Here is a 21,903-nt window from a genome sequence, read left to right as displayed (position 1 = left end):
GCACAACAGCATTTTGAATACATTGCACAGTATACAATATAAGTGACTTAGATTGGAAGAACTTCATTACTTAATTTCCCCAGTTCTCAAACAGACTAAAAAATTTTGCTTTATATCCCTCCATAGATTAACTGAAAATATTATTATTATGATTTTTTTAAATCACAACCCACCTAATGAGAAAATTAAAACTAAGTCAAAATCTGCTTAATTCAAAAAGTATGGAATGATCAGAAAGGAAAGAAATTCTATATAAATTGTATTATTTTTAGTTATGTTAACAAAGATGTGTGCTTTATTGCCTGCTATGTATAACCGATTTCTCTTGCAATATTCTGTCGCTGAAATGAGGTTCAGGTATTTCTTTGTCACTTTCTTTTGTTGACAGAGACAGGGAGAAGTTGAGAGGGAAGGGTGAGCTAAAGAGACAGAGAGAGAGAGAGAGAGAGAGAATAGACCTGTAACATTGCTTTACAACTCCTGAAGCATGTAGGTGGAACTGGGGGCTTGAACCTAGGTCCTTGTGCATGGTAGGTAATGTGTATATATTCTCTACCAGGTATGCCATCACACGGCATCCACAAGCATTTTAAATTGACAGCAAATATACTCAGATCATATGATCATTTGCAAATGAGGGAGTTATACAAAATAATATATCTCTGTGATCAATTTATCCTAAGATCTACTTTACCTCAATTATCTTAGTGTCTGTCATTTTTTCACCAGTTCAGGATTGATTTATCAAAGAACATATAAACAGTTTCTATGAACAGACAGTATTCGCTCAGCTACTTCAGTCAACAGACACCATTCCTTCTGTAGTAATGTATAAATGCAGTTTTTCTAGATTTAATGGACTTTTGATAAATCACATGAGGTGTTTATGGGAGGAATAAGAGCAAAAAAGTGAATAGTTATTATAGTCTCAAGCTCTTTGTAATTATCTGTACAAATGCAATAGTGTTGAACTATTCCAATCTTTAATACTTAGGTTTTGTCTTTGGGCCATAGTTCATAGTTCATAGATGTTATGAATGCAGTATTACCTAAGAAAAGTATGTTAGAATTGTTGCAATCTTTTATCTAGGCCAAGAGAACTGTGTCAGCAGATACAGCACATGTCTTACTATAGCACCAAAGGGCACTCCACGGATGATGGAACAGCGATTTTTTTGTCTCTCCTTTTCTCTTTCTGTTTTTTCCTCTCTATATAAGTATAGTGAATAAAAACAATTGAACTGGTGGGGGTATTTGGAGGAGCGATGTATGTGTGAGATCTTGGATCATTTCCTGATGGGATATAAAAAAAGAGAATTTAAATTTAATTTTTTGTAGAGTTATTTCTTTCTATATTTATTATATATATTTAGCTTATAGAGAAATTCATGTGCAGGAGCTGGGTGGTGGCGCATCTTGTTGAATGCACACATTACAATGCACAAAGACCCAGGTTCGAGCCCCCGCTCCTCACCTGCAGGAGGAAAGCTTTGCAAGTAGTGAAACAGGGCTGCAGGCGTCTCTCTGTCTCTATCTCCCACTTTCCTCTCAATTTCTGGCTATCTCTAGCCAATAAATAAATAAAGATAATAAAAATTATAAATTCTGTGTTCATGAGTAGGAACATTCCAAACTGCCCCAATCTCAGGACCTGTCTTCCTCAGGTGGACCATAGAGTATATTGTCCAGCTTCCCTTCTGAGGATGGAAAATTCTCTAATGTTGTTGATCCATGTTGAAGGCAAGGTCCTATGGAGGCCTACAGAGGGGTCTATTGTATTGTTCCTGATAGAAATGATCAGTAACAATGGAGAGAGAGAGAGAGAGATCTAGGCCCATCATGTCTGTTTGGGAATCTCAGGACTTCCCAACTAGGGCCCCAGCAGATGGGGTAGCCTGTTAGTGACTAAAGCATCATCATTAAAGTATGGCAGTCTCTTGCCCTTATTCAGCTTTTGTAGTTCTTACTCTGATAAGGTTAGCTTTGGAGTGAATCAGGGAAGTATAATAGGAAGCAGGTTAGGTGGGTATCTATGTCTATAAGTAGACACCATTTCATTAGGAACTTTATGGTGTCTTATTAGGTCTTTCTACTTGCTTGCTGCATATATTGACTCACTGCAGACTATTGTGCACTTTTGCTTTCAGGTATATATTTTGCCCTAATTTATAGATACATGTGAACATATGCTTTATCTCATGGGACCTGGTCTATATCGAGGTTTTGGGATTTTGTTAGGAAGTGAACTACCTGAAATGGAATTAGAGAATCCTATGAAAGGAAAGGTCTCACCCGAGTAATGAGGCCAAAGGGTTGACATTTCATGCCTGACATCTCAGGACACAGTCTGAAGTGAAGCATGCTGAGGTGGTACTCGTTGCATTGATTAGGTTGGGATTAGCAGATGCAATATCATTTGGTATGAATTGAGAGAGACGTGGAGAAAAGTGAGCCCTACCCTAGAGGTTCCATGACTGGGGGAAATATAGGCTCTATAGAAGTGTGAGGTTCCTGCTGTCTTAGGGTTTAAGAAGGCAGTGGATAGTTATTGCTGTAATCAAATTATTTGGCAATTGAGTTAAATGGGTCCTGAGATTGGGGCAGCTTGGAACATTCCTACTCATGACCACAGAATATGAGCTCAGATCTATAGGGATGCAAATGTTACACAGGCTCCTAAGCTGACTATGGGCCCCAGATCTGATCAAATCGACTGGGTTTACAGTCAACAATATTTACTCACCTTTCCCATATTTGGGAGCTACTCTCTTCCCTGATCCAGCCTTTTGGTCCTTTTTTTTCAGCCATGACATCATTTCCCTAGAAAATAATGTAGATCTACCTTCATATCAGATGTCAGGCTCAGGAAAAAACAAAACAAAACACTAGTATAGTCATGGGCTCTTTGTCATATAACTGAAATAGGACTACTAACTATCTACAAAATGGAGACACTCCCAACTCTTCATATGAACTTTTCCAGTCTTTACGTTCATGATCAGCCAACAATTTTTTCTGGCTCTGTATGTTAACTCTTTTTTCACCACCAGGTTCTAGATGCTAACATGATGCCAACTGGACTTCCCTGGGCAGACGACCCTGCCAATGTGTCCTGGAGCCTCTTTTCCCCAGAACCCTGCCCCACTAGGGAAAGATAAATGCAGGCTGGGAGTATGGATCAACCCATGTTCAGTGGGGAAGCAATTACAGAAGCCAGACCTTCTACTTTCTGCACCCCAAAATGGCCCTAGGTCCTTACTCCCAGAGGGATAAAGACTAGGAAAGCTATCAGGGTAGGGGATGGGATACAGAGTTCTGGTGGTGGGAATTGTGTGGAGTTGTACTCTGTTATCCTTTGGTTTTTGTCAATGTTTCCTCTTTATAAATAAAAATTAAAAAAATTAGAAATTCATGGGCTTTAAATTAAGAAATTATATAAAATCACACCAGTTTAGGCCTGATTCATTATATATGCCAGAGCAAAGTTTTTCATCTTTTACTACCCTGCCTCACCTTCCCCCTCCATATCTACCTTTCAAAGAAAAAAAAAATTGTAACAGTCTTTTAGTTCCATTGCCCAATATTGTAAGTATGTATCAATTATCAGGAAAGTAGTAACATTTGGATGAATAAATCCAGTTTTGAAAGTTTGACTGAGGTTATCAATTTGATCTGTCATGTTTGCATGCATCTATGTGCTTGTAGCTGTGATAGCTATCATTTGTGATAGCTCTGAAGGGGTAAAAAGAAGTTGTCAAAAGGGCTGGGACAACTTTCAAAGACTAAAAAGTCATCTTATATGACTGTATGAAAAACTATAGTAACAATAATTCTTCTAAGCTTCTTTTCCCTCCATATTAGACTTAAATGTCTTTGAATCTTTTACATCTTTCTTTTAAAGGTCTCAAATTCAAGAAATCTGGCTAAGAATGTTAGCTATGGTGACTGTAAGTAGTTCTATGAAAATTTTTGTGAACTTCATTCTGTCTTTATCTCACTGCAGAACAAAAATAGGAAACTATTTCTGTTTTCATTTCACTAAGTGTATTATTTCCAGTCCCAAAACAATATTTTTAAAATAAAAGGAAAAATTCTATTTTTAAGTAGATTATTTGGATATTAGTGAAGGAAACAACTAAAAAATGTAGTTGTTAATGAATCCAAATCCTGCAAGATTTCCAGTTAAATGAAAGTTATTGTCTATAATTATTTTTATAGATAATATGTTGTTAAAATATTATTAAAATACAGTTAAAATATTGAAATACAATTTTCCAATCAAGAATTTGACTCCCTATCATCTATTTCACAGGAAATACATTCTTAGTGTAAGACTATTACAGTTAGTAAATTGTTTTCCCAGCAGAAGTTGTGAAAATATCTTTCTGTATAATCTTACCAGGCATTCACATTTTGAGCAATATAGGAATTGGTTGCCTCTGCTATGAGTAACTGACAAACTGTGATTTATGGATTTGGAATAATTGAATTTCTTGACTGTCATACACTTTTGAGTAAGAAGTATTACATATGTTTCCAGAAAAATGATTTTAAAAGGAAAACAACGATGTGTTGCCAAGTTCTGTATCTTTGTTTGGAAATTGTGCTGACCAAAAGGCATTTAAGATGTTCTAAAGTTCTGAAACATGTTTGCTAAATAACCTTTGAAAAATGTAGCTTGACACATTAAATTCCTAAGCATGACCCTTTTGTGTTATGATAGTGAAAAATGTGGAGAGTGGAATATTAATCATTTTACCTTCTAAAGCACTAGACATGCAGCTTTGTACTGAGGTATAGTGTTAGTTTGGATAACTTTTTTGTTTCAAACATGAGAATCACACAAAACTGACTTTACCTATCCAACAAAAGCACTTAATCATTTACTGAAATACATCCACTGTCTTTTTAAAAATATTTATTTATTCCCTTTTTGTTGCCCTTGCTATTTTCTTGTTGTAGTTATTATTGTTATTATTGTTGTCATTATTGTTGGATAGGACAGAGAGAAATTGAGAGAGGAAGGGAAGACAGAGAGGGGGAGAGAAAGATAGACACCTGCAGACCTGCTTTGATGCTTGTAAAGCAACTCCCCTTCAGGTGGGGAGCCACCTTGAACCCGGATCCTTATGCCAGTTCTTGCGCTTTGCGACACCTGCATTTAACCCACTGCACTACTGCCTGACTCTCCATTCACAGTATTTGTTTAATATGAAACATATGGAGTGGAGTGGGTTGTATCTCTTGTGTGTAAATGTTTTCAGGACATTTATGGTTGGTATAATGACTGGGTTTTTTTTGTCTTCATCTTCCCCTTCTTGTTTCTCTTCCTCTTCCCCTTCTCTGCCTCTTCCTCCTCATTCTTATTTATTATTATTATTTTAATCAAAGAAACATTTAGTTCTGGTAACTTAGCGGTCCTGAGGTTTTAACCTGGACCTTTTACATGCCAGTCCTATGTGTTACTGATACGTTTTTTTCCACATGTAAACTGAAATCGCTCCATCTCTCTCTCCTCTCACTCTCTGTCTCTCCTCTCTTTCCCCCTTCCCCCCTCCCTCTTTTATCCTGTGGTGCTAGAACCTTGGACAGCCTGCTATTATCACACTCTTCACCCTGTTGTGCTAGAACCTTGGACAGTATGATATCAGCATTCCTGTTTAGAACTTTTCATTTTCTTTTTCAATTTTAGATATGCCAAAGTAGCTGAGAGAAACGATTGCACTGAAGCTTCTCCTAGTGCTGTGACATTCTCTTGCAGAGCTCAAGCCCATGGCGGGGTACCCACACTCCCAGGTATGCTGTCTTTTACAGAGCTGTTGCGCCCTCCCAAAGGTAAGTTCTCTTTTGAAACCCCCTCCTCAGGAAATACTTTAAGCAATTTCTCAACCTTACTAGGGATTCAGCCTATATGTATGCTGCTTTTCCTAATTTGGCTTGACCCCTGGTTTTAATTAATCCATCAGCTTCAAATTTCATGAAATGCTTACAAACTTTTTTCACATTCTATTATAATGTGTGGTACTGCTGAGTATTAAAGGTTAAAAAATTATTCCTTTCTTTGTATTTTGAACTAGCACTGTCCAAGTAGACTCTCTGAGATGATGAAGTTTCTTTATTTTTCATTATTTTAATGAAAAAGATATATACAGAGAAAGAATCAGAAGGACAGAGACTATATCACTGCTCAGCTCTGGTTTATAGAGGTTTTGGGGATTGAACCTGGGACCTCTGAGCCTCAGGCATAGAAGTCTTTTTCATAACCCTGACACCATTTCTTTAGTCTCTGAAATGGTAAAACCATTCTATTATTATTTTTCATAGTTGCTACTAAGCACTGAGCTAGTTCCACTAAGAAACCAAATATTTTATTTTAATAATTTTTAGTTTAGTGAACAGACCTTCAACCTTCTGTACCCCATGATGATCATGGGTCCATACTCTCAGAGGGATAAAGCTTTCCTATGAAAGCTTTCAATGGAAGGATGAGATACAGAACTCTGGTGGTAGGAATTGTGTGGAATTATACCACTCTTATCCTATGGTCTTGCTGATATTTTTATTTTATAAATTTAAAAAAATAGTGACTATTGTGTCATAGTATAAGTTGACCTTAGAACAGTGAGTTTATGGCTCTAACCAATTCAAGTCTACACTGTGTATCAACACTGCTTACACTACCCAGGCATTAACACTGACTGTTCTGCATCAAGTTCAAGGTTTTCCTCCTTTGTTCTAAATTTAAAGCAGTTCTGCCTTAGCATAGACAGGTATAAATATTTCTGAATGTTTTTTATGGTTGTTGTTGTTTTAATGACTGGGTTGTCCTGGCATCTGGTAGATGGTGGCAAAAGATATTTAATGGATAAAATGCATAGGAAGGTCTGTGCAATCAGTTAGTATTCTCTTTCATCACTAGTGATTCATCTCTTCATTTTTTCAGATAGACAGAAAGACACACACACACACACACACACACACACACACACGGAGAGAGAGAGAGAGACCCCAGTACCAAAGCTTCCTCCTGTGTAATGGGGGCCAGGTTCAAATCTGGGTTTTATGAATGACAAAGTATTCAGATGAGCTATCTTGCTCTTCCAATTTTTTTTTTTTTATTGTCACTGGAGCTTCACTGCTCTAGGCTTATTTTTAAAGATAGAGACACACACAAAGAGAGATATCACGGTACTGAAACCCTTCCATTCCCCATCTATAGTAGCTCTAAACCAGGATGCACATGTGGCAAAAAAGGCATCCTCCTAAGCCTAGGTGAGTTCTCTTGCTAGTCAAAGTGAGTTACTTATACAAAATGCTGGTAGAAGCTGACAAGCCCAAAATAGGCTAACACATTTTTGTTTTTAATACTGTGGTTTCATTTGTGAGCTCTTTGCAATCTGAGCATAACCGACAGTGAATTCTGTCTCCTGTGATCTGTATCTTACTTGATCCTTCTCAGGGAACTCACATTCTCATTATGCTCATTTTTGTCCTATATCTTCAAACATCCCCTCTGTACATTTGAAGGCACTTTAAGGGTTCATGCCTCAATAACATCCTTTCCTAATTACATATCCTTTTGCTGAGACTATCTCTTTCTCCTCATTCATACCATTCTGTCTGACAATCTCAGAAGAGCATGTTTTTTTCATTTAGTTATTGGGTAGACTGTGTGTCAGAATGAAAAGGATACATGACATGTAGTTTCTTTTTTAAAAAAATGTTATTTTAATATTTATTTATTTCCTTTTGTTGCCCTTGTTGCTTTACTGTTTTTATAGTTATTGTTGTTGATATTTATATCATTGTTGTTAGATAGGACAGAGAGAAATGGAGAGAGGAGGGGAAAGACAGAGAGGGGGAGAGAAAGATAGATACCTACAGACCTGCTTCACCACCTGTGAAGCAACTCCCCTGCAGGTGGGGAGCTATGGGCTCGAACCAGCATCCTTAAGCCGGTCCTTGTGCTTTGTGCCATGTGCACTTAACCCGTTGCACTACCGCCTGAATCCTATAACATGTAGTTTCAAAGTACACCAATTTATTACATGGGCATGTCAGTAAGCATTCCTATTCCATCATTCTATCTACAGTTGTATATATGTACACAGTACAACAAAACACACACACACGTGTTTAAAATCTTCCAGGGTTTATTTTTACTCTTTTTTTATTAACTATACTTTTGTGTACCTAGTCTCTACATTATACAATCATACTATTTTCACACATTTCTCTAATGTCATATCACATTACTTTTTCCCAAGGGTAGTCTCATACTAAAACAGCAATGTAGTCACTTAATATATCCTTGTTCATATTTCGGTACTGGGAAAATTAAAATTTCAAATACTTGAACAGTATCATCCTGACTTCAATACTTATCTCAAAAAGAATCACTGAACATCTCAAATAAAGCACACTAACTAAATGAGCCCTGAAAATATTGGATTAAAATAAATACATTTAAAGATATATGTACATGTGGTTAAATAGATTGCAGACTACTTTGAGATTTATGACTACATTTCTTAAGTCTATGCTAAAGCAATTATATGCCTACTTTTATCCTTTAATGTGTGATGTAACAAATTACTTCAAAAGGCATTAAAACATCTCACTGATATATTAAATTCTTTTTTTTGTACAAACATGTCTACAAAGAAGTGCCACCTAAAATTACAGCTACTGGTTGGTTATTCTTTCAGTATGAAAACTATATCTTTGTATAATCAGTAGGACCATATACACACAAAATACTTGAATAATGAACAAAGGTGATGGTGATTTGCCATTTAAAGTTGCATTTTGGGGACAACTTTTAGAATTTACTGGTTGAAGTTAAACAAAGGAGTTGGGGGACCTCAAAAGATGGCACTAAATAACCATAGTCCAGTTATTTCTTTAAATCTTACAGCTAAATTTTTATGAGCTGGTTTAAACAAGGTAGATTATCACATTGATCTAAAAGACTCTGAGGTTTCCATTAAATCAAATTGTTGTTAGTTTGATAGCACAACTGAAATGCATATTTTTTCTAAATTCTAATATTTTCTCCTACTAGATATTAAAGCTATTGAGTTTCCTATAGTTCAAATAAATGACTCATGAAAGTAAATTGAAAATTGCTTCGTTTGGGACTGGGTGGTGGCACACCTGGTTAAGCCTTCAGTCCCCACCTGCTGGGGGGAAAGTTTTGTGAGTGGTGAAGCAGGGCTGCATGTATGTATGCAGCTCTCTCTCTCCTTCCCTCTCTCTCCCTCTCCTCTCCCTCTCTCTCTCTTTCCCCTTCCCTCTAGATTTATGGCTGTTTCTATCCAATAAATAAAAAAAAAGATAATTAAAATATTGCTTGGCTTTGGAGAAATTGATAGTGTACAGTATAGGAAAAGGTATATTTATACATGCTTAAAATAGTTATCTTTCTAGTGCCAGAGGTTATATCCACATAATTATTTTAAAAATCAATGTCATTTTCTTGTTTATATATATAGTTGTAGGTTTCTATGTTAACATATTTTTATGGTTGAGAAGGAGTGAAATATAAGTATATCTTTGAATTTTTTTTTTAATCAAGAACACGTTTAGGTACGTTAGGTATAAGCATTCTTAAAAGTAGTCTGTATTATTATCCCATATGAATGGCAAAAGAAAAACAACAACAACAAAACTGACTTAAATCACTGCCAAGCTAATTATTAGTCATCTTTTAAGTGTACATCATCTGTTCTGTCTAACTTAATTGAACCGCAAAATGTTTGAAATAAAAACATCATGAATAATTATAAGTCATCGTGTCTATATTTCTGAGTGTAAATGCTTTTGATTTAAAACTATATGTATAGGTCAATATTAGTAACTGTTGTTACATAAGTGCTATATCCATAGTAAAATATAGTCAAATAAGGAAGTGATTTTTACACTAAACAATTCAGATCACTCAGTTCCGTTACTATCAATTAGATTATATTTGCTAAGACAGACATAATAAAAATAATAAAATGAGTAAATTTAGTATAAATCAAATCTATGATTTTGAGAGTATAGAAAAATCTAGAATAATTCTTTTTCCACAGCTATGGGGCTAAAATCTTGATTATACTCTCATGGCATCTCCTTTTTTTTTTTTCTCCATGGTTATTGCTGGGGTACAGTGCCTGCACCATGAATCCACTGCTCCTGGAGGCCATTTCCCCCCTTTTGTTGCCCTTGTTGTTGTAGCCTTATTGCGATTATTATTGTTATTGTTGATGTCGTTCGTTGTTGGATAGGACAGAGAGAAATAGAGGAGGGGAACACAGAGGGGGAGAGAAAGACAGATACCTGCAGACCTGCTTCACCGCCTGTGAAGCGATTCCCCTGCAGGTGGGGAGCCAGGGGCTCGAACCAGGATCCTTATGCTGCTCCTTGCGCTTTGCCCCATGTGCATTTAACCCGCTGTGCTACTGCCTGACCCCCTCTCAATTTATTTTCTACTACCTATTTATATTCATGAATGCTATAAATATATGTCGTATATACTTTTATATTTACGGTAGTTTACACAGACACATACTTTATTCTTAAGTCAATGAGCATGCAGATCACTCTGCACAGTACACGATCAAGATATATTTCCTTTCCCTTAATGATATTCATTTACAACTTTTCACTCTTGTGCAAAAATGCAAAAATAGCATACATATTAATGTTTTCTCTCCTTAAAAAATCTCTTTTATGCTTTAGGGGTTTTATTTTACAAATAAATTATGAAGTATAGTCCATTCACAAATTCTAAACAATTACAATGTTTTTATAGCAAGACATTGATGAGGTTTGGGATGTGGCACTCTTGAAACCATCATCTTTCAAAGACATCAGTAGGTTAATGTCATTTCTCAACTTAACATTATATGAAACTTGCCATTCCAAATCTTATACTCATGCTGGTCAAACAGTATTTGTGTAGAATATGAATCTTGTTGTTACCATTTTTTTCCACTGGTGTCTTACTTAATACAGCGATATAAATAGTCTCTTGAAATAACTGTATCAAAACATTTCAGGAAAGATTTTTATGCAATTCAAAAAAAGCTGATGAAGTAAGTGAGGCAAAACTGAGGATGCATGATTTTACTGTTTGCTCAGGAGAGATGACAGCAAATATTAGGACTATTTTTATTTTTCTCCTGATCCTTTGATTTTTTTTCTTGTCTCATGAAAATTTTATAAAATGATCAGATCTTTAAAACATTGATTACACTCTTCCATTAAATATCAGTTGTGGTCCTCCATTGCTCATGTTGTCTGTCATTTCCTGTTGGGAAAATAAGATCAATTAATTAAAAATTCACTTTCAGAGTAAGACATTATTTGGTTAATGGGTTTGTGAAACAGAAATTTCAAGCCACTGAAGAAATTCTGAGTTTGGGAAAGTCCAAGGACTGATGTTATGGAATTTAAAAAAATGAAATTTCATGGTATCTTGGAGCACATGAAATATTGAATTGACTGTCTATTAGACAAAGGTCTTGGACACATGAAAATAGTTTAATCTCTTTGCAGTACCTTGAATTTCTCTTTTTGGCCTCAACTCTATTTTAGAAAGAGCTAATATAGAAAGAAGAAAATGATTAGATAGCCAAGCTTTTCCATCTCATAAACTTTGCTTTAGCATGTCAACAAAGTACCAACATATTTTAGGGGGTATATTTATAGGGAGATGTGTGACCTTTTTGCCAAGAAATTGAAAAAGGTCCATAAGGGAATCAATACTTATTTGTAACTATGGATCACTAGTAACACACCATGGAAAATATGGTTTTTCATGAGACAGCCATTCATACAGTTAGCAACAACAACAACAACAAAAAAAAAAAACCCAAATAAACAGTAAAACCTCTCTCCCTCTCTATTTTCTCTCTTCCCTTTGAATTTCTCCTTGTTTTAACAAAAGGGAAACAACAACAATAAAAAAAAATGGATCACAGGAGTAGAGGATTCATCACAAAGCCCCAGTGATAACCCTGGTGGCAATTTAAAAAAAGGAAAGGAAAAGTAAGTACACAAATATGAAATATGGAAGTAAGATTTCTAGGTACTTTTATCTTTACCCAAAAGAACCATTGCATGAATTCAAAAGAGTAATTGAAAAATATATAAAACTAATGGAGTGTATTTATTTTATTTCAGGAATAAAATAAATAGTTTGTGGGAAACTTGGGATTTTAAAAATCTTACAAAATAATTTTCTTAATGAAATTCACCCTTATATGGACACTCATTACTGATGAAAATCTTGAATAAGAAAAAATATCAAAGATAAGTTAAAATGGATAAGCATCTTCAATTTATTTGCAAATAAGTATATACAGCTTAATAAGATTTTAAACATGGATAGAACTAAGTGTGATCATTTGCAAATGGATATACTGCTTTCATTTGGGCCTTAACATCTATGACTTTGCTTATTTCCAATTGCATTGTTTAGCCAAAGAAAAATGATGACTATTTATTCTTACAGATCCAAAATATGGAAAGTAAATTTAAAATGTAGCCCATCTCATAATTTTACAAATAGAGAGTTTTTTGTACAGAAGTTTTACTGTATTAGTGTGAAACTTTGGTTTTTTGCTCATGCAGTGTCAGCATGAGGGAGAAACACTGTGTGTCTTTTCAGACACAGCTACTATTAAAAACAAAACTCGGGTCTGTGAATAATGATATTGAGTCAGAGTGATGATGGAAGAAAGAATAAAGGAGTCATGAATCATCCAAGCCAGAAGTATGTTTGGATGGGTATAGCCAGGCTGAATATTTAAAATACTCAACCAACATTCAAGCTGCAAGACTGCCACGTAGTTGATGTCAGGTCCTTAAAGTAGCTCTCATGAAAGCGCTGCTTTGAAGAACATTACAGTATCAGTCTTGTCTGATCTGCTGATATCATGGCTTCCTAGAAGAGGAAGCTCTTACTGCAGTGACATTACAACATGGTAACTCCCTGGAAATCAGCGTACCTTGTAGGTAACTCTGGTGTCGGGGGCACCACCGGGCAGCTGGGCAAGTCGGTTATTTCAATAGCCCTCAATCTCTAATGTAAATATAACAATCATACAATAAATATTGCAAAAACATATACACAAAACCACAATCACACTAGCATAAAATAGAGCATGAAAGAACAGCTATCTAAATACATAACAATCATCAGTTTTTAACAACCAATTTTTTTAAATTACCATCCCTACTATTCGTAGTATTAATTTTTTTTAGTCTAAAATTGCTGTATTGGAACAAATTAAGAACATTTACTATTCTTACTTCCATGTATAGAGAGAACAAGAAATATACATTTAAAAAACTATAGGCTAAATATTTTTCATTAAACTATTATAAATAAATACAAAGTAGCAACTCTTCTTTCTATTTTGTGGCTATTCAGTTTTATTTTCATGATATAAAGAAAAATATGGTATGGATACTATCTTAGTTAATTCTGCTATATGCTATATGTTTTCCTGAATAGATCCAGTAGTAAAAATTGAGTTAAGAAGTGTAAGTAAATTGTAGTTGAAACAGACATCTCACTGTACTATTTGTCTTTTTATGCAATAAATGTAGCTTCCTGTTTGAACTGGTTTCATCAAACAATTATGCAAGGGGAATTGTTTAAAATACAGGCTAATCTACCCAAATATGCATAAAGTTTAGATGAGAATTAAATGAAGCTTTATGTGGATTCTAATATCTGCACGGATAGCCAAGGCTTTTTGTAATCTTGTTAAAAGGTCTCTTTATGCTTGAAAATCTAATTTACATAATCAAATTCATCTACTTACAAGTGCAAGGGATAAGCTAGAAAAAAGAATCCATTCAATTTTTAAAACTGGTATTACTGAGTGAAGAGAGTATTTAGTTTATTTATCTTTCCTAAGAATAATACATAAAATTCCATATTTATAAGACATTCAATATTTTATGAAATGTTATTTTAGGACCTGTGTCTTGTAGGGAGAGAAGCTAAAAAATCATGTTGGAAATAGTTCTATCCAGAGCTACAAAGAAGAAAATATAAAAAAAATTTTTCTTAGCCAATGCTTCAAATTTTTATAAAATCCATTCCTTAATAACTCATCTAAACTTGCAGGCTGATGCACTATGTTTCTTTTACAGGTTTTATGACATAACAGCAGTGAGAAGGAAAGGTGCAAAACTCACTTTCTCAGCCATTTCATGAGAATGATGCAAGGAATGCTCCCTTTCTGAAAACATCCTCCTCTGTTCATAACTGGCTAGTCGACAAGTGAGCCATGAAGAGAGAGTGCATCCACCAATCCCAATGCATGCAAGAGACATAGAGGCAAGGTGCAGAGGATACAGGGAAGAGTTCTTCTTTGTCACTGCCCGAAGGAACTGAAAATTCAGGATGCCCCCAATCAGTCCACAGATGCAGCAGGCAGAAAAGAGAATCATCTGGTTAAAACAAGAAAGACAGTGGTAAAGGTGATGGAGCAAAGTTTACCTGAACACAGTGCTCTATCCTGTTGGACCTCAAGGATGGCTGAACTTAACAGCACAGTGAAAGAGTGTTGTGTTTCGTATCTGAGGATTTTATTCATATGGAGAAGATAAAGACACACAAATAACCCCCCCCCACACACACACACACATACATCTAATGAAAAATGATGGTTACCAGATGGGATAGGGAAGGCAAGTGAGAAAAATTGATAATGTGGGTCAATGCTTCTGAGAAGACAGGAGTCATCCTTATATCAGGTGTCAATGAAAGTCTGTGGTTCAATGGAGAAAATGTAGATCATAACATTTTAGGACTTACTAGTAAACTAATATATAACTAGTTTACTTACTAGTAAACTTAATATATAATTAATACTGAATTCAGAGATACAAATTATGAAGACTGGAAAAAAACTGAAAATTTATTTTCCTCAGGTGGATTCAGATTTTAATAGTATTTTAAACACTATGGTAAAAACTTACACATAAATCATTGTAATTAATTTACTCAAGCAGTCCTCTGAGAGAGCTTGTAATTAACATTTTGAAAGTGAATTATGAACAGATAACAATGAGATTTGGAGACTACATCTAGATTTTCTGACTTCAAATTGGATTTTATGAATTCATCTCCTCCAAAATGTCTAACTATCTTTTTATGTCAATAAGAATTCTAGTGTTGACAAACTAGGTCACCTGGGCAGTGCACTTGCTTAATCACATACAACCCAGATTTGAACCCAGCCCCCACCACACTGATGGAAGTTTTGGTGCTATGGTATTTTTCTCTCTTTCTGTATGAAAAAAAAATAACTAGGAATGATAAAATCCCTGCAAAGTTAAAAAAAGATGATAATTCCATTGAATGAATTACAAACTAAAAATTGTATACTTCAGTAATTACATGAGATTACGAAATTTAGTCAAATGACTAAAGGACTAATTCACTAAAGGACTCTCAGTGAATTGACATCTTAAAATCATTTTTTTAAATATTTATTTTATTTATTTATTCCCTTTTGTTGTCCTTGTTGTTTTATTGTTGTAGTTATTATTGTTGTTGTCGTTGTTGGATAGGACAGAAAGAAATGGAGAGAGGAGGGGAAGACAGAGAGGGGGAGAGAAAGATAGACACCTGCAGACCTGCTTCACTGCCTGTGAAGAGACTCCCCTGCAGGTGGGGAGCCGGGGTTCGAACCAGGGTCCTTATGCCGGTCCTTGCGCTTTGTGCCACCTGCGCTTAACCCGCTGCGCTACAGCCCAACTCCCTTAAAATCATTTTCTAGTGCTTTGGTACCACAATAAAATGTACAATACATATTCTATATCTATTATTTGGTTGTTTTAGATAAATTGCAGGATATAACTTTTATTTTAATACAAGTTATATTTTCAGTGTAACTTGTAAATTCACTCCACAATCAGATGAATTTTATTTCCTAAAAATAATACTCTTTTTCCATTACGATCCTGTACAGAAGATCCAAATTAAGTTCTAAATTCTTGAAGAGTTTTCCTGAACTTTCCTTCCTCCATTTGGAAAAATTTATCAAGAAAACAGCTAGATGACTTACTATAGCACTTAATTTTTAATTACTAGGCATTATTTGCTGTTGACTGTTAACTGAATTTAGCAAACACTTACTGAGCCCTTTAGCATCTATTGGACCCTGAATAAATAAGGCAGAAGTTGACATTCAGAAAAAGTATAATTTACAGTTATTCTTCTAGAGTACACTGAAGTCTTGTGTGAGAGGAAAGACGACATTTCATCATGGCATAGGAAATCATAAGAAAGAAGGACAAACAGGTTGTCCTTAGAGTAGAAAGAAGGAGATCTTAATATACTCAGGGATTTCAGAGAAGTGTTCCTGGACATTTCAACTAAATATATGTAGTGTCCAGTAATGGGAAGAATAGAATAATGAATAGAATAATGAAAGAGCACGTGGACAAGTAGTTCTTTTTGTTCTTCTAACTTGATTCAACATTCCTCATTGGGTGTGTGTGACAGCACTTATCACTAAGACTGAAAACCTAGTGATGAATATGCTCTTTTCATAGCTAATTAAATATGCTATAATTTGCTAAATAACTAAATCACATCATGCAGTAGGAACTTGTAGGTGCCAACTGCAAGTAAAATCAACATGTTACATTCCATTTCAAAATATGTTAATTCAGATGGCGTTGAAATCGTATGTTTTGCTATTTACCCATTCTCAGAATTTATGGAAAGACATTGTATTTTATACTTCACATGATGAATTATTGTTAATAAGAAATTAGATCTGACAAAATAAGTCACTTGAATAATATGGTGCTTTGCCATGTGTGTGACTTAGGTTCAAGTGTTACTGTCCAATCCCCACCCCCCACATATACATATTGAATTAAAGGAAGCTTTGATTCTGTAGTTTCTTTTACTTACTTTCCTTCCTTCCTTCCCTCCTTCCTTCCTTCCTTCCTTCCTTCCTTCCTTCCTTCCTTCCTTCCTTCCTTCCTTCCTTCCCTCCCTCCCCCCCTTTCTTTCTTCCTTCTTTTCTTTGCCTCCAGGGTTATCACTGGGGCTCAGTGCCTCCACTACGAATCCATTGCTCCTGGAGGCCATTTTTCCCACTTTGTTGCCCTTGTTGTTGCTTTTTTTTTTTTTTGCCTCCAGGATTATCTCTAGGGTTCAGTGCCTATACTATGAATCCACTGCTGCTGGAGACCATTTTGCTGCCCTTGTTTTAGTTGTTATTGTTATTGTTGTTATAGCTGTTGTTGTTGTTGGATAGGGCAGAGAGAAATCGAGAGAGGAGGGGAAGACAGGAGGAAAGATAGACATCTGCAGACCTGCTTCACTATTTACGATGTGACCCTCCTCCTGCAGGTAGGGAGCTGTGGGCTCGAAATGGGATCCTTATGCTACCTTTGCGCTTTGTTCCATTTGCACTTAACCCACTGCGCTACCACCTAGCCCCTAAGGCTCTGTGGTTTCTCTGTCTTTTTTTTGTCTCTCTATAAAAAATAAAAAATAAAGAAGCAGCAATTTACTATTACAGAAAAAAAATCTATCTCTTTTGATAGATTCAAATCTCTCTTGATGTTTTGTCATTAATTCCTTAAAAGCATGATGCATATAGAACAGATTCACCTAGAAGTAAAATGTATACTCAAGTTCATAGTCTGCATTATTTTCAAGTTTTTCTAGATTATGGTCTCCATAAATATTTGGAACACAAATCTTTCACTAAATTGATTAAAAGTTTGGTAATCTTTGATAGCTAAATGCCATCTTCTGACAGTACACAGTTTCTGAAAATTTAGAGTCAAAAGACATAATTTGTACATTGGTACTTTTTCTTCCATTCTTATATGAACTAAACTGTGTTGAAAGCCTGAGAATTTATATTCAAAGCTTAATGCCACATATAGTAAATAGAGGAAGGTTTTTGGTGCTAATTAAGTCATAGAGGTAAAACTTTCTTCACCTTCATTTACTTGCAAATGAGATCACTCAGAAGTTTGCAACCCAGAAGAGTACCTCAACAAAATACCAGTTATTCTATTATCCTTATCTGGAAATAGCAACCAACAGAACTATGGGAAATATATTTCTGTTGTTGAAATATCTCCACCCTCATCTCTGGCTCTTTCTCTTCATCTCCCTCCCCCTCCCCCCCTTTTTTTTTCCTGTTTTCATCCCACTCCTACTTTTTTTCTATTTCTTTTTTTTCTTTCTTTTTTTTTTCCTCCAGGGTTATCACTGGGGCTTGATTCTAGCACTATAAATCCACAGCTCCCCGTGGCCATTTTCCCCTTTTTTTCCCTCCATTTTTTTTTCTTTTATTCAAGAAGACAGAGAGAAATTGAGAAGGTAGGAAGATATAGAGAGGGGATAGAAAGACACCTTTAGATCTCCTTCACTGCTTGTGAAGCATCCCGGATGCAGGTGGGAAGCTGGGGCTCGAACCTGGGTCTTTGCACAGATCCTTGTGTTTATCAGATGTGCCACCGCCTTGCCCCTTTACTCCTACTTTCCTTAACTCGCCCAAGATATAAATTAGTACCATTACATAGCTTTAAAAGTATGATCAGTAGGAAAAAATGTAGAAAACATGAAAGTAAACTTATAGAGTGACAGAGGAATCAGAGATGCACAACATAAGCCTGATAAAGAGGTTTATCCACTAACCTTTAATTTCTTTTTTTTCTTTTTTAGTTTACAACTGCCATATTTAAAGCAATGGACTCTTCACATTTTTGTCCAATAGATATTCCCACAGGAAAAAATGTGATAAGAAAAAGAAGAAAAACAAAAAGAAATATAATATACCACCTTTCTTATCTTCCTCAGATAACTTGGCACCCTTTAGGAAAATCTTTTTCATGTTAAAGGCTTTTATTGGATCTATTTGTAGTATCAACTTTTCCAGAAGACTACCTCACTCAAGGTCACCAGGAGCTTCACCTCTACAAAACCCTTCCCCAGCATAAAAAGATAAAAACAGGCTGAGGATATGGATCAACCTCTCAATGCCAATGTCCAGTGGGGAAGCAATTACAGAAGCCAGACTTTCCACCTTCTGCACCCCACAATGATCCTGGGTTCATACTCCCAGAGGGGAAGAAACATTAGAGGAAGATGACCAGAGGGTTCTGAATTCCAATTCCATCAGGACCCAGAGAGAGAAGAGGGAAAAAGGATGGACATTCAAAAGCAGTAATAGGTGTAGTTATGACTTATAAATGAAGAGAAGGCCAGACCTTAAGGAAAAAAATAGGCAATATATAAAAATACAGACAGATAGTTATAGAAATAATAGGCAACCCTTATCTGTGATATTGAGAGAACTAATGCAGTTTCCAATGGAAAAATAGGGACCCAGAACTTTGGTGGTGGGAATGGTATAGAATTACACCCCTGTTACCTTATAATGTTGCAAATCAATATTAAATCACTAATTAAAAAAAAAAGCTACTATCTTTCCTGTTGTGCTTAGGAAAATAAGCATGGTTTTCTCTTCTTCCCGAGCTCTTATGTAATGCCATGGAAGTCCATAAGGAATCCTCTCTTCTCTTCTAGTTGATATCAGTTATCTGGGAAAAAGCCTCTACAATTTCCCCCTCCTCACCAAAAAACTGAAAAACTCTAGGATGTTATCACAGAACAACTGAAAACACTTACATTTGCATTTACAGAAATAAAACAACATTAAAATATTTGGAAATTAATTATAACTATAATAACACAGCTGTTTTTTTGCTTTGTATAATTAACCTCAAGTCAACCCCACTTAGGCCTAGTTCCATATTTAAACTGTTAAATACCCCCAGTATATTCAAATTTAGTCTTTTTCATGAAATAAATTCACGTGAATATCTAGAAATCTATAAACTGGAAAAGTAGAGACTACACAGACCTGTTAAGGATTTCATATTTATACATTTTAAATTTTAAACAGTGATTTTCTTCTTTCTTTTTTTTCCTCCCTCCCTTCCTTCTATCCTTCTTTGCTTCCTTCCTTTGACATAACCTGTAATAATCTTGCTGAGTATTTTTTCTGAAAATAAAAATAAGCCATGATTACTCATCATTATCTTTTATTCATTTCTTTTCTTTTTTTGCTTCCAGGGACTTGGTGCTTGCACTATGAGTCCACACTGCTCCTGGTGGCCATTTTCTTCATTTTATTGGATAGGACAGAGAGAAATTGAGAGGAGAGAGGTGGATACAGAGTGAGAAAGAGACCTGCAGACCTAATTCGCTTCTTGGGAAGTAACCCCCCTGTAGGTGGGGAACCAGGGCCTCAAACCTGGATCCTTGCATGAGTTCTTGTGTTGCGTGTACTATGTGTGCTTAACCAGGTGCGCCACTGCCAGGCCCCTCAGTCATCTTTTCATACTTAATGAGTAATGTTCAATATATGAAGGTCGACTAGTAATAATTTTAATTTTTTCAATTCTTTCATTTCAAATGCTTTAATGCACATACAAACAAGACTAGAACTTACGACAAGTCCAGATTTTTTTTTTGCGCACAATATTCCACATATGCCACAAAGAAGAAACTGAAAAGAAAAAGAAGAACAATTATTTCATATCCACAGGTTAAAATCTCTCTCATTTTTAGCATCTAATTCATTCATGACACCCTAGGGAAGCTGGAAAGTTTTACATTTCTATTAAATTTGGAAAGAAAAAAAAACAAATTCTAGAGTAAAAAGGGATAAAATGTAAATATTAAGGGAAATTTGTGCTTTTTTTTTTACATATAAAGCTTTCATTACAATTTAGAAATAAGCTTAGGTATTGGTGCATCTGGTAAAGTGTACATGTTACAGGTCTTTTTTTTATCTTATAAAGCAAAGTTATTTAATTTATTTATTTTTAACTATCTTTATTCATTGGAAAGAGACAGCCAGAAATAAAGGTTGAAGGGGGAGATAAGGAGAGAGATAGAGAAACACCTGCAACACTGTTTCACCACTCATGAAGCTATCCCCCTGCACAAGGATCTGAATTTGTGCTTTTCAAGAGTAGTCTATGTAATTGTAGAATTATTGCAAAACTTAAATTTATCATTAGGTAAAATTATAAAGTAAATTATTGCAGAACTTTCTTCTCCTTTTCCATTCACTGTCTTCTTATTTTTCCTACTTCTCAGGGTGAAAAGCAGTATGTTGCATTCCTTTATACTAAATAGGTAGAAATTAGTTCGTCTGCTACAGGTAATATATCTATAACAAATATAAAGATAAGCCACCAGACAGTGAAGTTCTGTTCTATAGATATTCCTTGACCTTCAAACTATGTTAGTTTGGAGAGTCGGGCTGTAGCGAAACGGGTTAAGCGCAGGTGGCGCAAAGCACAAAGACCGGCGTAAGGATCCCGCTTCGAACCCCAGCTCCCCACCTGCAGGGGAGTCGCTTCACAGGCGGTGAAGCAGGTCTGCAGATGTCTATCTTTCTCTCCTCCTCTCTGTCTTCCCCTCCTCTCTCCATTTCTCTCTGTCCTATCGAACAACGACAACAACAATAATAACTACAACAATAAAACAACAAGGGCAACAAAAGGGAATAAATAAAATATTTTTTAAAAAAAACTATGTTAGTTTAAAAAACACATAAAGTTGCCCTCTTATTTCCCCACCCCCCCAAAAAAAAGTTATCAACCACTGGATCTCAGTGCATTCATGACTCGACCATTCTTGCAGTCATTTTGCTTTTTACTTTATTTTTGACAGAGGGCAAGAAATGGAGAGAAATCGAGAGGGGAAAAAGAGACAGAGGAGAGATACCCATGGCACTTCTCCAACACTTGTGAAGCTTCCCACATGAATATGAGAACTGGGGCTTGAACTTGGGTCCTCATGCATGGTGCTGTGTGTACTCTTTATTGTACCAGAAAGACTAT

At 35.5% G+C, this 21,903-nt stretch overlaps 1 protein-coding gene across 2 annotated transcripts in view; it reads right to left on the bottom strand.

Moving 5' to 3' along the window:
* Window positions 1-10,538: 10,538 nt before the first annotated feature.
* The window catches only part of TMEM196 (transmembrane protein 196), a 76,938-nt gene continuing 65,573 nt past the window's right edge, over window positions 10,539-21,903 (bottom strand). The window contains exons 2-5 of one of the 2 annotated variants that reach the window (XM_016192184.2): window positions 20,502-20,558; window positions 14,200-14,454; window positions 12,999-13,072; window positions 11,244-11,296 (exon numbers count right to left, since the gene is read on the bottom strand). In XM_016192184.2, coding sequence (XP_016047670.1) covers window positions 11,290-11,296; window positions 12,999-13,072; window positions 14,200-14,454; window positions 20,502-20,558 — 393 coding nt within the window. In that variant the 3' untranslated portion in view covers window positions 11,244-11,289. Of the gene's footprint in view, window positions 11,297-12,998; window positions 13,073-14,199; window positions 14,455-20,501; window positions 20,559-21,903 lie in introns of both variants that reach the window. The other variant, XM_007532258.3, reaches the window with a different exon arrangement.

Source organism: Erinaceus europaeus, chromosome 8, assembly GCF_950295315.1.
Source record: "Erinaceus europaeus chromosome 8, mEriEur2.1, whole genome shotgun sequence".
In the NCBI taxonomy this organism is placed as follows: Eukaryota; Metazoa; Chordata; class Mammalia; order Eulipotyphla; family Erinaceidae; genus Erinaceus; species Erinaceus europaeus.
The sequence above is the reverse complement of the archived record's forward strand: the minus strand, read 5'-3'. Positions and strand labels throughout refer to the sequence as shown.